The sequence below is a fragment of the Lepisma saccharinum genome, chromosome 2, assembly GCF_977018435.1.
Source record: "Lepisma saccharinum chromosome 2, izLepSacc3.1, whole genome shotgun sequence".
Classification (NCBI taxonomy): Eukaryota; Metazoa; Arthropoda; class Insecta; order Zygentoma; family Lepismatidae; genus Lepisma; species Lepisma saccharinum.
The window spans coordinates 7,085,369-7,109,021 of record NC_139230.1 but is presented as its reverse complement, the minus strand read 5'-3'; the positions used below and the strand labels follow the sequence as shown (position 1 = coordinate 7,109,021).

Genomic DNA, 23,653 nt, shown 5'->3' with positions numbered 1-23,653 from the left:
AATCTTTCCAGATTGGGCTGAGAATGCTTAAATTTTTCCCAGGAGATAGGAGTTTTTTTGCTCTTTTTCAGAAAACCATAGAAAATATGTTAAGTGTATTATTATTTAACATAATATTAATTATTTATTATTAATATTATTGTTTAACATAATATTTTTTTCTGAAATCTACATGTCCTCTTTCCACAGATATATATGTTACATTTTACATAAATTTTCTCACCTTTTCGAATATTTCTGTAACAATTTTTTGAAAGTAAAAAGACAGATTATAACATTGTATAAAAGTTACTGAAAATATATTTTGAATAGATAATATAGAATTAATTAATGAAATTAACCTAAAACCTTCCTGTTAAAATTGAAATTGTCACTAACTGCAAAATCCAAAGCAGAATCCTCATAAAAGATTTCCACAATGTGCATATGAATTATTTAATGATATTCTCAAAAGTATAAACATAAGCACAACATAATTCGACATGAGTACAAGTAAAATTCTGGAATGAAGAAAACTGAGCATGTAGCAGTTGGAATTTGAAAGAACTGGTTACAACACATGTGCAACAAGAGACTCAGTGCAATTATAGCCTGTCATTCATTTACAATAGAATTTTATAGTGAACTACAGACTACACCCATCACCTGTCTTATTCAACTCCAGATCAAGACAATTCCATTTATGCCACTTTGGAACCATACTGTGGCTCAATTTATATCCCAACATTAACATTTATATTTGGAGTTTTGGCCAGTATCGATATAAATTTTATCAATATTCTACCAAACCGATATAAAATTCCAAATGGTCATTGAAAAACCTGAAGAGATCATTGACCTCCTTAATAAATGTTTGTTTCCAGGTGATTGGAGTGCAAAAGAAGTTGTATATTTAGACATTTACTTTTTAAAAACATAGGCCATGGAGTTGATCCATAAAAATTATAACAAAATGGCAGAATCGGTAATGTTACTAATTAACTGATAGACCAATGTGTCTATATTGGCCGATATTGATCGAGTACTGATTTATCTGTCCCATTCTTAGTTTCTATTGATTCATGAGCCTTAAGGTGTGTCGTGACTAATTTTATCGTTGATGTAGTCACATGACATAATAGGGTATGCGGGAGCCCCTCCCCAGCTGGAATTTTTTTCAATTGGTTCTGATAGCCAATATGAGTTTTTTAGGCATACTGTCTGAAACGATTGGTCAATTGTAATGAATTGGTTTCTATTGGAAAGTATTTTGTTTTCAATATATTGCTTATGAAAAATTCTTATCTATACAACTGTAAATGCAATTGAGAAATCATATAAAACAACTAAAATAAATTTCTGGTAAAGCATGTGAAATTTGTAACTTAGAAAAACTTTTCCATACAATTTTTTTTCAAATATATGAACATGTTTTTAACTCGGTAGCTTCATTGTGTTTAACACACTTATAGACAGGGGCGGCCGCTCATAAGGACGATACGGATGCCGCACTGCCGTGTGTAACCACAAGTGAACAAACATTACATTAACATTAATATATTAGCTTTTACATTGTCTGAATTGCAAATATTCCGTTGCATATAGATCGTTGGTTAGTCGGTTCTGTAATCATTCTTCCGCGACAACTGCGAAGTTTGAACGCCACCGTGCGGGAGAATACGGAACTTCGAGAGAAATCTGGCGGGGCGGCGTCCTCCCACTTTACGAGACGTAGAGCATTCTCAGGCGCGGCCGCGAGGGGTAACATGTGAGGGAACTGGGGGAATAAAGCGCGCGGGATCTGTGGCTGGGAGGACGGAGCGTTTGTCGTCCGAAACCCACCCCCTAGGCGAAACTGACCCTCTCTCCGGAGAACGGCAAACAATGAAGAGTTGCCAGAAGCAATGAAGTTAACACAAGAAAGAAAATTATCAACCGTTGATAAAAATCATTCTGCATTCGATAATCTTATTCACTTATGACATAAGAGTAGAGCAATAAATAATACAATTTCCAATGAGGAAAGATAATATCGGTAACTGAAAAAGTACAGACTCTTGCTTGATTTTTGTTATTTAAAGTCGTTTTCTGCTACTTTTCGGTAATCACGACGATGAGGATGAGTGATGATATAATGAAATTGATGGAGGGGCACTCACAAAAAACACCCATGTCCAGGCCAGGATTCGAACACAGGATCCGTGGCTTTGTAATGCGATATGTTAGCCACGGAAGTCGGCTACAGATTCTTGTTACTTGCAAAATTATCGCAAATATACGTTGTATGTTTTCTGAGTTTAGTGGAAAGTACATTTGCATTGCAATGATGTAGAGTACATCATTTAGATTTAATTACATATTTTGATTAGCACGTTCCAAAAAAAATCCTCATAATGTGACAAAGTTGTCAAAATTTCTTTTCAAGCCGGCTGTTAAATAAATTAGAAACGCGTCATATAAACTCACTGCGACAGGAATCTCTGAACTACAAATTTCTGAGAAGTTGGCAAAATTGTCTGGCAACCCCGAGGCAATAAAACGACCGGATGGGAAGACGATAGCATTGACACTTGTTGTTTTTTCGTTTTCCATGGAGAAGTAAAGCTTTTTCGGTAGTTGTGTGCTGTAGCTAATTGTGTGTTTGTTGCGATGAACAGTGTGGAGAACTTGTTAGTGCGAAGTTTTTCTACCAGAAGTCTGGATGAAAAAATATGCATAAAAAACCTAGGCCGAATTTGAATCTAGAACAAGTGTCCAAGAAAGGAGGTCGTGAGTTCACTCGGAAATTTCGCGTTGAAACTTACGAAAAGTGCGATTGGTTGTGCGGTTGTGACAAGAAGAATGCTTTCATTTGTTTTCCGTGTGTGCTGTTTGGTGGAGATATTGCATGGTCCAAGGTGGGGGTGAAGGATCTACATCACTTGAGTGAAAAAATCAAGAAGCACGAAGCTTCGCATGCGCACATGGACAATGTTCTCAACTTTGTTCTTCTGGGGAAAGTGAACATTCAAGCACGGTTGGACAGTGCATACCGTCAGTCTCTTCATGAACATAACGAGAAAGTTTCGAAGAACAGATATGTATTAAATATAATAATTAATTGCGTTCGTTTTTATGGTGCATTCGAGCTAGCTCTCAGGGGTCATGACGAAACCGTTTCCTCCTCGAACCCAGGAATATTTCGCGGGCTTGTGAACTTCAGTGGCGAACTGGACGAAAGTATGAAAGGCCACCTAGAGAAAGCAACTGTTTTTAAGGGAACTTCGAAAACAGTTCAGAACGAATTGCTTGACTGCATGCTACAGGTATGCCACGAGGAAATTTCAAAAGAAATCGAGAAGGCTGATTTTTTGGCGGTAATAGCTGACGAAACGACCGATGTTTCGTCCGCATTTCAAATTGTAACAATTTTCCGTTATATTGTAAATGGAAAACCAGTGGAGAGATTTTGGAAATACTTAAATCCAGCTCTCCACGATGCATGCTCTCTAGCTCAGTGCATCCTTGAAGAGGTAGAACAGCATGTTGCAAATGAACCTCACGAACTAATTGCTCAGACATTCGATGGTGCATCGGTAATGAGCGGGTCCGCAAATGATGTGCAGGCTATTATTTGGCAACGTTACAGTAATGCAGCTTACGTTCACTGCTATGCCCACCAGCTAAATTTAGTTATGGCCAATGCTGCATCAGTTAATCGCTACGTGCGAATATTTTTTGCTAGTTTACGAGGGATAGCAACATTTTTCTCAAATTCGTCCCAGAGAATCGCGGTTTTGGACGAAGTGGTAGGCAAGCGGTTACCAAGACCTGCAACGACAAGGTGGAATTTTCATGCAAGGTTGGTGAACACTGTTTACGAGCATAGGGAAGATCTGATCGAATGCATGGAAGCGATTCAAGCAGCAGACCATATTAAACTGGATTCTACTCTGGAGCAAGCAGCAGGCCTGGAAAAAATGTTGCAGGACGGGGAGTTTAACTATTGGCTGTCTCTTTTCCACAAGATAATGCCAAATGTTGACATATTATACGATCAGCTACAGAAAAGAGAAATAGACCCAACTTCTGTCGAGAGGCACATTACCTCTTTTGTGAAACATGTATCGAAAGTTCTAGAGGAAAGTGGTGAGGAATCTGAGAGTGATGATGCTATGTTTTCGATAAAGCGCAGGAGGACTACCAATCGCAATCGAAGCGCCGAGGCAAAGGAGGTTTGTGATGTAATTGTAAGCCAAGCGATCGATAGATTTTCCTTCAGAGGTCACCTTATTGCAGCAAACTTATTCTTGCCAGAAAAGTTCTCAAGCTACCGTGTGTCGTTTCCTGATATGTATCTGCAATCAGCATGCGGTGCTTATCCTTTCTTGGATGAGAAAAGACTGAAGACAGAATTGAGCATAATATATCGAAAGAATGAATTTAGTAACATCTCGGGAGCCTTGGCCCTTTTCTCGTTTATGAACGAGAATAATCTCCAAGATACATTTGGCGAATGCATGAAGCTTCTGAAAGTGCTCGTAACAATTCCCATGACCACATCAGAAGCCGAAAGATGTTTCTCCACTATGAAGCGTGTAAAAACATTTTTGCGAAACACGATGGTTGAGGACAGATTAACAGCTCTGGCCATGCTTTCTATTGAGCGAAAGTTCACCCAGGATATTCCAGATTTTAACAACCGTGTCATCAACAAGTTTGCCAGCTTGAAGGACAAAAGGATGGATTTCAGTTACAAGCATGTCTGAAGAAGATTTCTGGAAAGTTTGAAGTTTTTATTTAGTATATTGGTTGAGATTCTGGTAACGCAGATATCACCTTTCCCGTGAGATATTTACGTATTTTGGTGCCCTATTTCACATATCAATTAATCATGTTGGTCAGGAAATGTTTTCTGTGTCACTTTTTTACTAGTAATTTTCACGTTCAATGCAAGTAAATATTCGTCATTGTGCTTATCAAGCTGTGTAAAAACTAATTTCCCTTCTTCTGAATTTTCCCCTCTATTGAGTTAAAAAATGCTACGACTTAATCTGTTAGAATTCTATTTCTTCTTCGATCTTTCGTAATCTTTGCATTACTGTTAAATAATTATTTAATTTATTATAATAGGTTCAAACGTGCAAACATGATATTCGGTAAACACGAATATATCAATTTCTTATAACGTTGGCTGTTATGTACGAAATTCATCATTTAAACTCACATTACTAGTAGAGCAAATTTCTGACCTATCGCCCCTCCACTTTGGTTTACCACGAGCCGCCACTGCTTATAGAAAATCGAAAAACATGCTGTTTCAGTCATAAATTGACATGTTGTTCTTCCTTTATACATGGGAAAACAGCAAAAAATTAAGTTAAACAAAGAATCTGACCCACAACACTTGAAAAGGTGATAAACAAACAAAACACTGTCGAGATCGACTTAGTTGATCAAAAGATTGCTCATTTTTCCAATTGCATTACATATGCATAAGAGTAACCATGGAAATACCATATTGCAAAAAAAAACAAGAACTAATGTGAACATTTATTCCAACTACTAGCTACTTTAAGGTTTAGTTGGTTCTTAAGAAACAGTTTTACTTAGATATTTATTAAGATAAATCTGACTTCAGTAGTATGCATTAGAATTCAGAAGAAATTCAGTTGAAGTGTGCTGTTTTTCAAAAGAACTTCTAAATCACAGGAAATGTGGTGTCAAGAATTAAGCTACCTATGCTTTGAGTCAATAAATGAATTTATAACATATTAATTCTACAATATATACAAACTTACAATAGGATACAATTCACCAATTGGAAATTGTCTTGATTTTCCAATTGGTTTCAGTTGAGATTCCAATTGAAACCAATACATTTTGATAGCTGTATTAGGCATCCGATAGAATCCAATTCATTCCAATTGAAACCAATACATTCTGATAGCTGTATTAGGCATCCGATACAATCTGATTCAATCAAATTGAAATTTCAATTGGAACCAATAGAAAATTCCAGCTGGGACCAACTTTTAAATGCTCAGTTTTTTAATGCATTTTAAGTTCATTGTAGTTCTAGCTTTATTTCTCTTGCTGAAATAGAAATTTTACAACTTCCTGACCACTTGTTCAGTGCAAGCATGATGCATTGCAAACATGCTTATGTGAATGCTTCTGGCACATCCTTTGTTGGACGTCAAGGATTAGAGAGACCGAGACATGCCAGTATCTCATGGTTTTTCTCTGTTGGCAAAGCAACATCTGTTTCTGCATGCTGAGCTTGCAGATAATTTTTTTGTCACTTGCTTCTAAAGACAGTCAACCTGTCTAGACCTATGGTGACTTTCTTCATTTTGTGTTTTCGGTGGTGTTTTTTTGGGTCCCCTCGGATAATTGCATGGCTGGGGGCAAACTCCATTTTCACTAAAATAATGTTTTATTTTCTAGAACCTGGGTTTGAATCCTCACTTTTTGAATGCACATGCAAAAGAACGGTGCTGACATAGAAAATTACAATATAAATTATCATGAACCATAGTAAATATGCATGGCTGGGGTACAATTTTAGGTACCAATCAATTTGTCTTACTAATTAAATGAAGAGAATTTTAAATCTTAACACATATATAGTAACCATGTTGTCCCACATTGTGGTCATGTGGTCTAAGGTAATTGGCTTTGGGTTTGGGCTATGGGATATGCACTGGTTTGAGTATCCTGGTGGAGAAGTGTAACAACTTTCCTCCCAAGATTTTAGCCAGTGTATGCGACTGGTGGCTACCCACAATCATGAAGAAATTGGGGAGCTGGGTATGAGTACTGTAACCTGGTCATGGCAACCTTTAATGACTACGACGACTAAGGGTTCGTCGTGCTTACCACACGTCACCCCTTAACTGGTTTGATGATCTGATCACACACCTCTGCTGAGGCTAGCACAAGTGAGGCTGGCAGTCGGTAGGTAGGCTATTATTATGCAGAAACTATGTAGTGGTTGGCAGGTTTAATGTGCAGTGCCTACACTTTTCCAGCTCTCATTCGTACCATACCAAGAAAGTAATCCCATTCTATCTGGCCTCAATATCCCCCGCTTCCCAACAGAACTACATCAAGCCTTGGACAACCATGGTTAGCCCTCTACCATAGCCACTAAACAAATATCCCACCAAGAAACCTGACACCAACCCTCTGTACTTGTCAAAATGATCACGTTGTCCATAGTGATCCAGACACCAGAGACGTTCCTCCTGAGATGTCCAGAGCGGTAGTTTCCAAGTGTCCCACCTCCCACACATCCTTGTCCACAATACTCCAGCACCCCTACAATCAACACCCTTCCGCTCACAAAAGCAATCACCCAAGGTGCAAAATCTGTCCAATTCTCATTATCTCTTGTTCTCCAGATTCACACTGCTATAGGCAACTTTACCCTCCATCCAAGAAAAACCTGTTACCAAATCTACACCCTGTAGTAGCTTTTACCTGGGGAAGGGCATCCACATTTCTTAACATCAGGATCAACAACCGCTGCTCTACTACTCATAACTTCAATTTCATTGCCACTGTCCACATAAACAGTAATAATACCACCAATACCCTAGTACAAAGAAGCTGGGATAGGGTGCATACAGTATATCAGCCTTGAGTGCAACCAAAACCCGCTGTCCTCAATAGGGCCACTCAGTAATTTCTTAGTCCCAACTTCAGTCTTCATCTGTCTCACATTACCTTCACACCACACCTACTGCCACTCACACGTTATGCACAGTCTTTTGCATATTCCTGACAATGCAGCCTGCTGCTGTGAAAATTTGAAGTTTTCCGGTGTCTGGTGAGTGTTTCATAGTTCCTTCACATTTTATACACACACATAATGGATGAAATTATGGAGGGCCAGAAGGGCTAATACAGGGTGTCTGGCTTAGACCTTTAACATTACAAAAGAGCATAATTTTGCAGAGAAACACAATTTTATTACAAAACTTTACAATTTGGTAGAAAAACTCATGCATTTTTTTCTCCCATTTTTTTTTCCACTTCACACAACTCGCAGAACCTCGATATGAGCCTCCCCTGTGTCACGGCAGATGTCGAACTGATCTTCCAATTCCATCCAGGCATTTGAGGGGTCACATTGTTAATCGCCTGACAAATTTTGTTACGCAGATCTTCCAAGTTCTTGGTCCTTGATGAACCCCCAAAAGAAAAAGTTTAGGGGGGAAAGATTTGGCGAGTGTGGAGGCCAAGCAAGTGGTTTAGATTCTCTTCCTATCCATCGTCTAGGAAAATGCTCATCTAGAATTTCTCGTACAATGATAGCAAAATGTGCCGGGCCTCCATCTTGTTGAAAACTGGTTTCTGGAGGCATTTGAGGCACAGCGTAATGCTGAAGCATGTCTAAATAATTTGTTCCTCTCACTGTTTCTTCAGCAAAGAAGAACGGGCCTATTATCTTCTCTTTCATTAACCCACACCACACATTCTTTTGGCGAGTCTCTCATAATTTCACGAAACTCATGATGATTGTCACTTCCCAAATATGGCAATTATGCTTGTTAACTTTGTCACATGTGTGGAATGCAGCTTGATCAGAAAAGCACACCTTGTCCAGAAAAGCATTGTTGTCAATTTTGGTTAACATTTTACCCGAAAACTTCTGTCTTTTAAGTTTATCATCAGGATACATTCATTGATGTAACTGGATCTTGTACGCCCGTAGATGTAACCTTTTGTGCACAACATCATGGATAGTATACCGAAGAATGTTGAGCTCTAAACTTGCACGTCTTATTGATTTTCTTGGACTTCTTGTGAATCCAGTGCGAATCACTTCAATGTTTTCCTGTGATACCTTCTGCTTCGCATCTTCCCGCACCAACACTATACTTCCAGTTTCTCTTAGTTGTTTATCCCACTTAACAATATTCACATAGGAAGGAACATTGTCATGATGTTGATGATTGAATTCACGCCGGAAAGCACATTGAACAAGCTTCACATATTTGTTTTCTGCCAGTGAAAGAACGCAGAACACTTTCTGCTGAACTGTCCACTTCGCCATCTTGGAATTTATGCATTGCATGCACGACACGTCAACTTGAAGTACTGGTCATTCTCGCAAATGGCCACTTGCCAGTCCCATACAAACAATAAGTTTCATTTGAAATTGAATGTAACTAAAGTTATACTGTTTTGTAATGTTAAAGGTCTCTGTATAAAAAATGTGAAAACTGGAAATCTTCAATTTTTTGCAACTATGTACCTCATCTTCAGCAAAAGTAAAAGACTGGTCTGCAAGGTTGCCAGGCCGAGATCAATGATAGAATCGGCACGAAAAAAAGTGGTTCCCTCACCCCACTTGTCGAAATGTGAGTGGGTAAGGGGGGTGGGGTGGAAGGAATGGGAATGATGAGTGGATACAGAGTTTGGTTGTGACTGGGATTTGTTTTGGGAAAGCTACTGAGTGACCTTATTCAAGCCATGGGGTATGGTTGCACTCATGGCTGGTATGTACTCCATCTCCCAGCGTTTTCATACTGGGGTGGTGGTCCATCGACCCCTCCTGAAAATTGGCATAGTTCATTTCAAGTTACAATAGAACAGAAAACTTGTTGTTTTTATTGTTAACATTTATTGTTAATAACAGAAATAGAGTTAGTATTCAAACAGAATAACCAAAGTAAAAACTGCATTAGACCGAAGAAATTGAATGAAAGTTACAGGAACCAGGTTGTATTTCCATATTCTACAATTTTATAAAAAAATAGATGGTTTCGCAGTTTTCAAAATTCCAAAAAAATAGTCTTAGGTAAGAGGTCACAGAACATAAACCAAAATTTCCTCCTAACTTTTACAGACTTTTTTGAATGATGTATGCCAAAGTTAATAACAAAATACAATGACTGTGAATTTCAATAAACTAACTGTATGAAGTGGAAAAATCTAAATGAAATAAAAGTTGTGCTGGATATTCACTCATCTGTTGGTTTGAGTAGGAAGGTTTATGTAATAATAATATAAATAATAATAATTTGGAATAAAAATTGGTTTATTTTTATTAGTTATAATATATTTTATTGTATAACAATTATATTTGAAACTATTTTTTATTCTTATTATTTCTACTATTCAAGTTTTATCATTGGCCTGACCCGCTCCTCCTGGAATAATGTCTGGGGATGCCCATGCATAGGCATTTTTTTTCATTCCCAAAGAGTGTCAGCATAACCTTCCCTGCTGATGGTTGTGTGCAAAATTTTTTGGTTTTGGTGACTGGCTATTGCACCATTTTTTGGTTTTGGTGACTGGCTATTGCACCATTTTTTGCTGGCTTTCTTGGTTTCTGGTTAGTGGTAGTGGACCCAGTGGACTCCAGTTACAATTCTTCCTAGTAAGCCATCATCTGCACCTGCAAAATACTGCACAAGCTCCTTGCAGGCATCAACATGTCAGTATTTCAATTCTGCAGTTGTCTGTTGTGGAACCTCGTGCATAAACTTTATGGAACTGCAGTACATCGTGGACAATGACCTGCTGATCCATGACTCATATCCATACAGGCATCTATTTCCTCCACTGTTACACTACAATGATCTCTGGTATCGCTACTCAATGCATCTGACCTGGTTGAGGAGAGTCTGTCACAGAAGTAACTATTTACAAACTTTCTAGTCCATTCCTACACTTGATTCAGTAACAGACATGCATCATCACACTTCAATTTTTATTCTTTGATGAATTTTGATGCAGTTGCAGTTGCAAGTGGAGCCACCATCTTTACACTACTTTTGTGCCAGCATGTCATATTCTGGCCACATGCTGCAACCTGCCAGCCACTCTTCAAACCATGAGCATCACTGTTGCCAAGTTACAGGACAATCGAGCACTTTTGGAATTTTTAGTGCACTTTAAGGTTTTTTATTTGACTATTCCCTGCATACAAAAATTTCTAAATTATACAAAATAAGTGACTACTAAGGGATCAGATTATTTCATAAATGTATATTTCTTTACCTTTAAGAAAATCCATATGCTTGAAGCATATAAGTTTATTTCAATATATTTGGCAAAGTATTCCTTCATTTATTGTTTGCTGCAAATGGGCAAGTTTTTCACTACAACCTCCAGACTTTCTGCTCCTGTGCTTTACACTCCATATCAGTGTAGAAGCAAGATTCAGCTGACATCTTACCCAAACTCTTCCCCCTATTAACCATTCCTTCCCCTGCATCTTGTAGCAAGCAGTTCCTTCTTAGCCAGTGTTCCAGCAAATTTATTTTTCTTTTCTTGATGACTTCCAACATTTTTAAAGCTTCTAGCTGCATTTTATCACTTCATAGCACAGATGACTGATGATCAGTTTCTCATGTTAGTAGGTAGCAGTGCCTGAAGTGGAAACTTTTATCGGGGGGGGGGGGGATGGTTGAGCCTTGGGGTTAGCTGAGGGGGATGCTTCTATGCCATGGTTTAACATGGTGATAATGAAACAGTTTGGAAATGTAGAAATCTCTGGCATATTGTACCATTGCTCTACCAACTGAATTACCAAGCCAGCCTGGCTTCATCTTGGTAGCTCAGTTGATAGAGCAATGGCCTGGTATGCCAGAGGTCCAGGTTCAAGTCCTGTCGAGCCTGCATTTTTTTCTGAAATTTCTACATGGTACATACACCTCCTGTGTGTGCCTAAACTTAAAGCTTAGGAAATGCTTTGCAAAAATTTTGCTAGCTGGGGTGATACCATCCCCCTTCACCTCGAGGACTGGTAGGTAGGGAATTCTGAAATATATGATTCATCAGATTGATATCGAATTCTTAAAAAAAGTCCAAATTTTAACTCATTCTGGATGGGCGACTGGCATAGCCCATCATACAACTAATGTCCAAGAAGGTGGGCAATGGGCATAGTCCACTCTTGGTTATACATTCATATTGTAAGTGAACAACTGGTTATATTTGCACTTTGTCTCTTGTTCACATTCATCAATTTCATCATTTCATCACTCATCCCCATCTTTGAAAATTAGCCAAGAGGCGCAAAACTTTAAGTAAAATAAACTAAATCAATCAATCAAATTCCAACTTCTAGATGACATGTGCATAGTGTTTTCATTGCTGCTGTGTTTTACATGTATTCATATTAAAGTACATTTCCTTTATGTTCTTGAGAAACCTGTTGTAATTTATATGCAGATCACATTGTGGAAATTTTTCACAATAATTCCACTTTGGATTTTGAAATTAGTGATTTCAGTTCTGAAGAGAAAATGGGATATTTAGGATTTAAATTATTTTCATTGATTATTTCTATATTACATACCAAAAAAAAAATTATATGTTTTTCTTTACAACAATTGTTACAGAAAAATATTTCATAAATGAGAAAATATATGTAAAATGTAACATATTATTATTTTTTCAAAAAAGTCACATAACTGAGACTTTGAATGGATGTAACTTTTGTGCAAACAGCGATAGAGACATGAAACTTATGCTGAGTATTAACTTTGTCTATGTGGTTATTTTTCAAACATTAAACAAAAAAAAAATCATGCTCTACATGAACGTTTGGTGTGGAGAAAAATTTACCAAGGTGTAAAAAGTTTTTGTTGAAAGTAAAAACAAACATGGATAGAGTTTAAATTTATTATACAAAAAGATAGGTTGGTTAGTTTTTTGTTCCATAAATTTCAAATCTTTTTTCATCTGGGTATTGATTGAATAACAGCCATATGCCAGGCACAGATGGTACTGCCCTCTGACATGACCAATGTTGCCAGTACACTTTGATAATTTTAAAAGAATATATTTTTATGAATGTCATAATTAACCCCATAAATCATCTGTAATGCATAAGGTGCACAAAAAATTATTCTTTTATCAATTCGATAAATACCCACAGAAACCATCGATACACGTTGAAAATTTTTGCTAGTGACTCGACAGCTGTATTTTATTCCTGTTTGTTTTACTCCATACATTTTTTTACTTACTAATTTTTTCCACATACTGAAAGTTCATGTAAATCATGTTTTTTTTTGTTTGTTTAATGTTTAAAAAATATCCACGTAGACAAAGTTAATACCCAGTGTAAGTTTCATGTCTATCATTTTTTGTACAAAAGTTATGTATGTTCAAAGTTTCAGTTGCATGACTTTTTGGACACCCTTTATATCTGTTTTTGTATGATTTTTTTTTTTAAACAGGAAAAAACCTCAGTTCATGTGAAAAAATGTGATATTTCCATGTCAGTCCTCAGTGTTAATATCTGTAAGGCATAGTCCATATCAATTCAGGCAGGCAAAGAAAAAAATCTTACCTTCATAGTCTCGGATGTTATTGAATTAAATGTATGTTAAAATTCAGGACAAAGTAAGAAACCCGTATTTTTTTGTTTCGTCCAAAAAAAATTCCTGGCCCGAGATACAGGGTGCCAAAGATGGTGCCTCGGGTGTCATTTCTTAAGTGCAATATTCAGCAAAATATTAAAATGCTCTATCTCTGGAACGGTTCAAGATATTTTGTTGCCCCCCCTTTTTTTAAGAGAATAATTTTCTGATTAAAATGATAACCTCCGTTTGGAAATATGTCTCCAAGTTCTCTTGCTGTAGCCTTCTGAATTTTTTTTTTCTTTTCAAAAATGCCATTCCCAAAAATTGTTGTTTTACATTCCCTGAAAAGGAGAACTTCCACTTTTGAGTTTAACAGGTTTTGTAAACAATTGAAAATTTTGCCATACATTAAACCAGTTGCCATTACCACATTCTCACATATAGGTCTCATGAAATCAAAATCTAGTCTTATTTGACATGGCATTTTAATTCTTCATAAAGATAAGTAACAGACAGCTTTCAAAACATATTAAAGCTCCAAAATATATGTGCAAGTTCCAAAACATATTACAGGTTCCAGAGCATACCACTTGTGTGCACTCTGCTTAGAACTGGAATTAGCAATTCAATGAACTAAAAAATTGTTCAACTGCATCAGTATCTTCCTTTGATATTGAGTGATGCCTTCCTGTTGAACCAATGGGAACTGGGGCACCCACAATCTTTAAAACCTTGCGAATTGGAAGTGAGCACTGGTGGTGGTTTTGCTGTCTTGCATAGCATAAAGTTCACAACGATTTCATTTAACTCAGAACTGATATCTATAACCTCTGCAATCCACCAGTCGCAGTCATACACACAGGCCACAAACATCCCTCTTTGTAGGTTGTGAATCTGAATATTCTCCTGCCGTTTCTGAGATCTTGGTTGGACAAATGAAATGTCTTCTTTCTTGCTCTTTAAAGTTGGTGCAGTAGAGGTTCGCCCATCACTGTGAGTCCAGACATGTGTCTTCTGAATTCCTTTCACAGAGGTAATTTGGTTGGACCATTCTTCCATTTTCTGCTGGCGGAATTCTTCAACTTCCTCTTTGGGCAACAGGATGAGGTCTGTTGATGTGTATGACTTCGCCACTCTTGTAAAATCCTGGGCATTCTGAATTGCAGCTGTACTTGGGCTGGAAAGATTATGTTTTGTAGTGTGGTGCTTCAGCAGGTCTCCTACACCATTGCAAGGCCCCTTCCCATGACCAGCAGTAGCACTGTATACCCACTCATTGCACAAGTGACTTAGTCAATTCAAACAGTTGGCAACAATTTTTGAAGTGACTAGGGGCACCATCAGAAATAATGATGATTTTTTCTGCCAGTGATTGCAGCTGTTGTTGAATTTTGCATATTGCCAACAATGCATGTGCTGAGTCATGTCTTCTGTCATCACTTATAACTGCAACTACTTCTTGTGTCCAGCAGAAATTTCATACTCCTTCATGATGCAGGATTTTATGTTTATGTAAAAGCTTAAAAACAGTTTTTTTTTTCAGTGACACATCTGTACTAACGTTATCTTTTTCATTCTTTCTTTTCAGGTTGGGACAGTCAGGCTTCTAGAAGGGATTTCACCAAATCTGGCTGTGTGGTTCATTACAAGAACCATGGAGAACATTCGCAGAAGAGCTTTGCAGAAATCACAAAAATGACTTTTTTGCACAGTACTTGCTTTTTGAGGTTGATCTGGACTATAAGTGGATATAAATTTGGTTATATAATTGTGGTTCAATTGATATGGTAAAGAATATGGCTCAACCCATGATTGTCAGTAGCAAGTAGAACTGCATATTGCACATGAAAAATGTTCAAAGGAAATTAGAAAGGAAGAAATGAAACTATATCATTCTGGGATCATGGTTCCATGATATATATATATATATATAGGGTTAACTCCTAGTTGGTTATGGATCATGCAGTGATGTTGAGTGAACTTTAACAGGAGTCCTGCTTACTGATGAAGCAATGAAGAGAGACTGTTGTTATTTTTGTTACATTTTATATTTATTGATTTTCATATTTCCTCTCAACAGCTTCTCAGGTAGAATTATTTACAACTAGGTTAAATGTGGAGTCCAGAATGGCTTTGAATAGATGATTTTGGATTTAATCACATGGGACGATTCCTGCATTGAATTATTACGTTTGCTCAGAAACTTACTTTGTAAAGCTGTGCTAATTCTTGCAAGGTTAGTGACATGAAAGAAAATTTGTGTGAGAATACCCTTGATATGATTGCAATTTTTCTTTTTGATTTTGCCATCTGTTTTTTTTTTTTTGTATTCCTTATTTTGTTTCCTTTGACTGTTTTTCACATACCATAAATATCTAACACTGTGGGAGATGATATATTACGCTATGCATTTTTAATTTCATTTTAAGTTTCTACACCACATGTTTTATAACTGTTGTTACCTAAGAATGCGGTTGATAGAACAGAAACAGTTTTGCATCAGATTTTGTTCTTTGACAGTCATTCAGGGTGGTGCAGAAGTTAATGTTTTTAGTTGCCAAGTTGGCAAAAACACATTTCTAGGCATATTTAAGAAGGTTCCACTGTTTAAATAATTAGAGAAATTCAGAAAGAGCATTATTTTCAGTGATTTTTTTTAAAAAAAGACTACAGTGATGCAATTTTTACTTTAAAATTTCAATGAAAATGGATATTGGTAAAATTTTTGTATGAATGTGTTCCTTGTTATCTGTTTGGAAGTAAATGTGTGGTTGCTGAATTCAAGGAAATTCAAGTAGTGTATATGAACATTATTAAATATACATTTTCATTCTGTGCTAGAAGTAAAGCCATTAGCATTTCTCTCCTTATGTTTATATCATATAAGGGTAAGCATGAGTGCCTTTTTTATTATTAAGTTCTTTATGTTTGGTTGGTTTGGATGGTAAGAAAGCTGATTGAAAAAAATCTGTGATGATATTTAAGATTTTTTAAAGAAAATTCCTCATGCCTGGAGATAGTAATTAAATCAATATTATTAACCCTAGGTTGCTTAAGAATAGGATCAGCAATAGACAAAATAACAACTTGTCTTTCACAAGTTGACCATTGTTTTTTGAAGTGTTTGTTTGTTTATCGTTATGTGGTGGGACTTCAGATAATAATTGGGCTCCATTAAGTACACAAATATTGATTGCTTGCTAATGTCAACATTGAATTAATTCTAGTGATTTTGTGTAGCATCAAGCTGCAGGTGCTTTATATCTTTTTGCTGTAATAAGTTAATTGTGTATGAGAATATTACTGGTGTGCTGTGCACACTGTTAATTACACATAATTAATCAAGCTGTATTACTGTTGTGCAGGATAAGATAAACAGCTGATTCATATAAAATATGACACATCTTCAAAACCGCTACTTCTAGAGGAACTGAAAAAAAAAACGTGGCTTAAAAGTGAAGAAAATATGTTCACCATAGATTTTCATTTCTCTTTAATTTACTTGAACTACAAGTATAATCATAATTAGTTGATACACAATTATGTTATGCAATATATACATTAACATTTTGTGTAGTACCTCTAATTTTTTGTTGTAATAATATACGAAAGTGTTCAATCTAATTTCAAAATCTTGGGATTGAAGAATGATAAGTATGTTGTTACTGCTTAATTTGAGATGTTATGCCATTCCGATGGGATAGAAATGTGAATATATTAACTTACATATATTTGATACTATGGTAGCATATAATGGATAGAAGTAATATTTTTCTTAAAATTTGGTTGCCATTTCTTTGAGAGAGTACAGATAATGCACCAAATATATTGTACATTCCTGTGCACACTTCAAAGCTGTTTCTTAAATTCTTTGATTTTACTTGTATTTTTCTTTAATTTCTTGTTAAGAAAATAAATGTTGCATTTAAATTTTAAAAACTTTACTGAAATTATTGCACATTACATAATATCTAATAATTTGTGCCCAATGGTATTGTAATTCTTTTTATACATATGGATCAAACAATGTGGTTTCACTATAAAAAATTAAATGTGTATTTTGTATGAAATTTCAATAATTTAATTTTATATTCTGCACAAGTATAATGAATTTAGTATTTGCAAGGTAAAATCAAATTCTTATGTACTTGTGAAAATTTAAGAAATACAAAAGACAAAACTTAGTCTTTGCTCCAATATTTTCTCTTTCATCCAGTACCTAAGATAATACCATAGTATTTCGCCAAAAGGAAATGGACATGTTCAGTCTGCACCCTTACAAAGACAAAATCCAAGTTACATTGCAAATAAAATATTGCCACCTTGGTAGCAGAGAATGTTGGGTGTACTACTTGCAATCTTGCATCTGAAGATCTGGTACAAGTTAGTCAGGTCAGTGGTGTTGCATCATGTTTGTTCTTTCATTTATTTCAGTTACAGTGCCATTTTTGCAATAATTAATTGATTGATTGATTGAAGTGGTTTATTTTACTTTGCTTTTCTGCCACTTTTCGCAAAGATGTTGAAAGGTGATAAGATTAAATAAATGAAAGGTTGGTGGTTTGATTTGGTGTTTTAAGTCCACTTTATACTCAGTAAGGCTAATTGGGACTGGACCTACAGTTTAAAGTGGGATCCAAACCACTATATGCCTCCACCGGGTATCAAACTTGGGGCCCCTTGATTACAAGTCGACGATGCTACCACTGAACCATCGGGGAAGCCAAAATGGATGAAAGACAATCTCAAACACACAAGGATAGCACACAACCAAGTCCCACAGAGGATTATACTGGCCATGAGTCCAGTCGCCAGAACCTCGCTAGTCTGCAGAATGCAGTCCAGGGTGTACTATGTGGAAATGAGTAGGGTGTCTTTGAAATGGGTCACCGCTCATTGTTGCAATAATTGAATTTTTAAAATACATTTCATAATATAGTGTGTTTCAAAAATAATGACCCAATTTCAAATAATTATATTTAATAATGAAAATGTGTTACAGGTACCCAATAAATTACAAAGTATTAAGTAAGTCCTTGAGTTTCACTCACCACATTATAAATGGTCTGTGCCCTCCACCTGCTGCGTGGATAACATGAAGACGATAGCTGAATTTGTTCCAAACACACCACTGCGTCTGAGGGTGTTTTCTTCTACAGAATTTACTCCAGCCATGATTATGTCCTTAAGCTCATCCAAGTCCATGGGTAATGGTGAAACAAAAACATGTTTTATGTATTCCCTCAAGAAGAAGTCGCAGGATGTAATGTCTTGCTGAATTGGAGAACACAAAATGCCTTAGGTTCCATAGACGCCATCTTGTGAACGACTATGGTTAGCGTCTATTTGGGCACTACTAGTGGTATCTAGCAGCAGTTATTTAAAACTCTATACCACAGCAGTTCAAGTAGTGCTGGTTTCATTCGCTGGCGGTGCATGACTGCACAGATGTAAGGTTTTAATATTGGATCATTCTGTTTGAAACACACTGTACACATTTTAAAAAAAAAAAACACTGCAAGTATGCCAGATTTCATGCCATTTCTACAGCTAAATTCAGGGTTTCTACAGCTAAATTCCTTGAATTCTGGGAAGTATGCATGGATTATTGGCTGTGGGAATTATGTGTGCATTCTGCAGGAGTTTTTCTCCGTAGATGTGAAAAATTTCAACTTTTCAAATCCAAGTCTCATTTATACATATTTATAAGTGCCCTGAGGCAAGTTTTTCACAGTTTAGTTTTTATTGTAACGAGAAACAAAAAGAAAGCTCTGTGGAAAATAAAACTGAATTCTCTCAACCCGTTTACTTTGTTAGTGTCCCTTGCAGAACAATCTATCTAGAGACAGAAGATTATTGCAAGATAAGATATCCTGAAGTTATTAGGTAAATGAGAGTTTGAAATCATTATACAATTAACAATTTTTCGTAGATTAGTATATCCCGTAACATTTGTGACGTGCTTGTAGATGTATTTCCAGCCTGAATATGTGAAATGGCAAATGTGAACTATGCACCTTAAATTAGATACATTTATACCATTTAATTGAATTAGAGTTTTTGGATAGGATTGGAATTACACAGATCCTATATATTGTTAATATATTTGTGTGTGTGTGGTGAAAGGCAGTAATACGTAAGGTTGAAATAGAAGAAACATATGTTTGTATTCTTGAATTTTTGTTCGCCTTGAAAACCGGGAATTATACTTGAATTTTATCCTTGTCCTAATGTGGCCATCCTGAAATTGCTTCCCATGGAAGGATACAAAATACTCCAAGCAATAGTGAAATTATTGCTTAGGAAAAGGGTGCTTTAATTGTGACCACATATATACAAAAAACATTTACAATCTGTGTTTGGTCTGGTAGAATAGGCAGAGGAAAAAATTTACACTGTCCATATTTGTGTAGACATTTGTTTTCATTGTTTAAAGGTGGAGGGGGGATGTAAAAAAAAGTAAAGTGTTCCCCTGTGTTTAGCACCATGCCATGAAGGCGTATAGGGGGTGTGGGGGTAACGCCCCACACTTTCTTGATCCGGTTGTTAGTTGGGGTGATGTGATCAGAACCACGCCCCTGACCACCTTCCCCCCCCCAGGTTTCCCCAGGTACCCATGTTATTAGACGCTGGGTGGGCGCCGGGGCTGCTTTCAACGTTAGAAAAGTTCCCGGATTTGAACCGGCCGGGGATCGAACCTGGGACCTTTAGCATTACCGACTGAGCCACAGCAGCCATACTAATGTCTTCTACCTAGTATACTTTTATTTCAGTTGGAAGGATGTTGTTGAAAGTAGTGTTATAATTATTTTCATGCAATTATTCCATGCCCCAGCATTTAGAAACTCTTGCCAAGGACAGCATCAAAAAGTGCAGATGGGCAGCAACAGCAGATGGGTATTTATACAATACATTAGGGAGTGTAGGTATAAACACACACATACATATATTCTTATGCATATGCTGTTCTATATTCTAACTTTTCTACTCTTGCTTCCATGTATCTATAGGGATAAGCATAATTAACTGACTGTTTTAAAATAGCAGAATTAAAACACACATTTCACTAGAGCATATTATGTAAATGGAATAAATTCTACACTTCTTGGAGATTAATTGTTTCCATTTCTTGAATTAATCTGTACACACAAACTAATACTAACCAAAAATAATGTCTTTCAAGTGGTCACATTGTGAGGAAGGGATAGAATAAGGGATGAGGAGATCCAACAGACAGTGGGTGTGGTGAAGCTTCAGGACCGGATGGATCAGGCACAGATGAGATGGTTCGGACACATGAAGAGGATGGATGCAGAAAGACTGCCAGTAAGAGCTTACAATGCACAAGGAGTGGGAATAAGGCCAAGGGGGAGACCAAGATGTTGGTGGATAGAGCAGATAGTGGAGAATGTTAGAAGAGGACAAGATTGGAACCGTGGAAAGAGAGGAGTGGTGGAAGACCAGAAGAAAATGGAGAGGCTTGACTTCTATGCCGACCCAGCCAGAGGCAGGAAACTGTGAAGGATGATGATGATGACATTGTGATGCTACACAATTTTGGTCTCTTTCTGAAGTTAACATCACACATTTCAAGACATCATTCCCAATACTAGGACACCTCAGATGGCTAGCGGTTGCGTCGTCGCCTTGTAATCACGGTGTTCCAGGTTCGATATGTGGAAGCACATATACCCTGTACCAGCTAACTGTAGACCAGACGAATGAGAACAAGTCTCTGCTCAAGTAGTGATGCGAGATTGCTCCACCAATGAACAGTGAGAGAAACGGGATTGCGTAATGGACGGCTGGAGTTACCGATTTCCCTGCTTTGCTCTGTAAGTGTTGCAAACTTTTGAAAGCGACAATGTACGCACATGGCAAACTGACCGTAATTTTGTCTCCAGGTCCGTACACTTGGTTTAAGAATTTCTTAGGAAAATATTAGGGATAAAACAAAGTGTAAATTTTGATAAGCTGTACATTTAGCGTATGGACTAAGGTCTGGACCGTACATCCGTACATGCCATGAAATTTCCATACATGTATAGTCAGGACCATAGGGTTGGCTATGCTATACTTAATCACTCGACTTCCCTCCTCCTCCTCTGCCACTATGCATGGCCCTACTCCACAGTTAGCTGGGTCAGGGTATAGTGTTTCAGATCCCACTTTAAACTATAGGTTCAGTCTCGATTACAGGGGCTTCCATATAGACGACTTTGAAGTGTTCACGCACCTATGACAGACTGTCTTCCCACCACCAGTTGTGTTCAATGTGATGACCAGCACTCTTGATGATTGCCCGACAACGCAGTTTCCACTGGAGAAGACCTCGTTGCAGTTGTACAAGGGCTATATTATTTCACTCTTGTTGGGCTGCTTTCCAGAAGCCGGAAATCGTGCGCACGTTATGAGAAGAAAGGCAGTGTTTCAGAAGCCCAAATGCACAGTAGTCCATGAGGCTGGCATCGGGACTCTTCACGGGGATGTCTGAGAAGGGAATAGCACGAATCCCGGTACTAGCTTCCATCCGTATGTAGAATGCCAGCGATGATTTGGCTGTGTGACTCGACGCTTGTCCTGATGCAGCTCCACAAGGTTGATATTTGCACCATACATTGTGGGGATTTCATTGTTGTAAATATGTCAAAACATGTTTCTGATATTACGCAGCATTGATTTTCACATTGTTGGCAACGCGACGTAGCTTCGATTTTCCCCTGTAACAAATCCAGCCACAACCATGAAACTGCGTGCATAACTTTCGGTGCACTGACAAAGTGGTTTTCCGTTCCACAACATGGCTGGCTTTCAGTGCATGAACATTCGCCTTGTGGACCACCTTGAGACGTTACTTTTGGTAAATGGAATGGTGGATGGTTGGTTGGGACACACCCAACCGGCTGGCCGGTGGATTCTCCAATGCCATCAATGTCTTAATGCTGCGCAACACCGGTGGTGTCAGTTTCACTGAGGTCCATTTTGGATGTGGTTTCGTTGGTGAAACACAGTCCGGGGGCGGTTGTGCTGCATATCGTCACACTATGGCATTCACAGTGGAGCGTCCAACAGCAAATCCATGTTTGTGGCACTGTTTAACTATTCTGGAACAACTGAAGTGTGCATTGGAAAGTGCTACAATGTAGCGTTTTGGTGCCATTACACTTCGACCAACACGACTACTTTGCTAGCAGACACAACATATACATACTACTGCCTCAGTGGTGAAACTTTCATGTGTTTGCACTGCATCTGCTCCGTACCTTGCTCTTGCAACTTGTCTATATGGAAGCGCATCAGCCTCTGTAGTCTATCTGTGCATAAAGTTCACTTAAAATCTCCTGCTCTTTTCCAATACTCTTAACTGCCTGCTCGGTAAGACTCCAATACTGTGTAGCATGTCAAGGTGACCTCTTGAAAGACATTATTTTGGGTTAGTATCAGTTTGTGTTTTTTTTAAATTAATTTCCAACAAGTGTATTTGTTTCTGTTTCTTGAATTAATCTCCAAGAAGTGTAGAATTTATTCCATTTACATAATATGATTAGTTAAAGGTGTATATTTTATTTCTGCTGTTGCAAAACCTTCATCTAATTATGCTCATCCCTGCATTTACCTTTTCACCTCTTGTTTGTGTGTTGCAATTCATTTGTTCCCCTTGTATGCTATTTATCTCTTCCAATGCACAATCACACTTATGGGTGGTGGATATTAAATGGACCAGTCCATGTCAGAACAGCAACGTTTTTAAAAAAAGTAAAATTTGCTTAAAACTAAGAAATCACTAGATTCCAGCTTCAATTACAAATTTTCGACATCCCCTGGGGAACATTTCGGAACACCACTTGCATTGAAAATGCCATCTCTTGATTCGACCCATTCGTATTTGTGATAGTTTGTGTTACTAGGATGTTAAATTAGTGTAAATGTTTATTTCTTGAATTTGCTAGGATGAGCAAATTAGTGGGCAGAGGAATTCAGATGGGTAACCATTTCGTATATTCTACCAAGTGCCATTTTGTCTTCCCTGTACTTCTCCTAATGCACCCTTAATTTTCAAACCAAACCCTCAAACGAGTCACAATGTAGTGTCCTGCTTGTCCATGGCCAAAAGTAAGAGAGAGTGAGACCTCTGAAATCATAGTGATTATGTACTTGGTGAAATTATTCTTGAAGCTATCCTGTTGGCAAATAATGATGAGGTATTCTCGGGATATCAGCCAGGGGAAGCTGGATAGGCTTCAGAGCTTTTAAGAGCTAACGTCACACTCATCTTCAGTAATTGAAGTGCAGAGATGTGTCAGTTCTAAGGCAACAGCCTTCCAGATAGGCTTTATCAGTTGGTGCCGAGTTTGGAAATATTT

At 37.4% G+C, this 23,653-nt stretch overlaps 1 protein-coding gene across 1 annotated transcript in view; it reads left to right on the top strand.

Annotated features, from left to right (window-relative positions):
• The window catches only part of LOC145983897 (very-long-chain 3-oxoacyl-CoA reductase-like), a 30,163-nt gene extending 12,771 nt beyond the window's left edge, over positions 1-17,392 (top strand). The window contains exon 6 of the mRNA XM_083117001.1: positions 14,878-17,392. Coding sequence (XP_082973127.1) covers positions 14,878-14,988 — 111 coding nt within the window. The 3' untranslated portion in view covers positions 14,989-17,392. The remainder of the gene's footprint in view (positions 1-14,877) is intronic.
• The last annotated feature ends 6,261 nt before the right edge of the window (positions 17,393-23,653 follow it).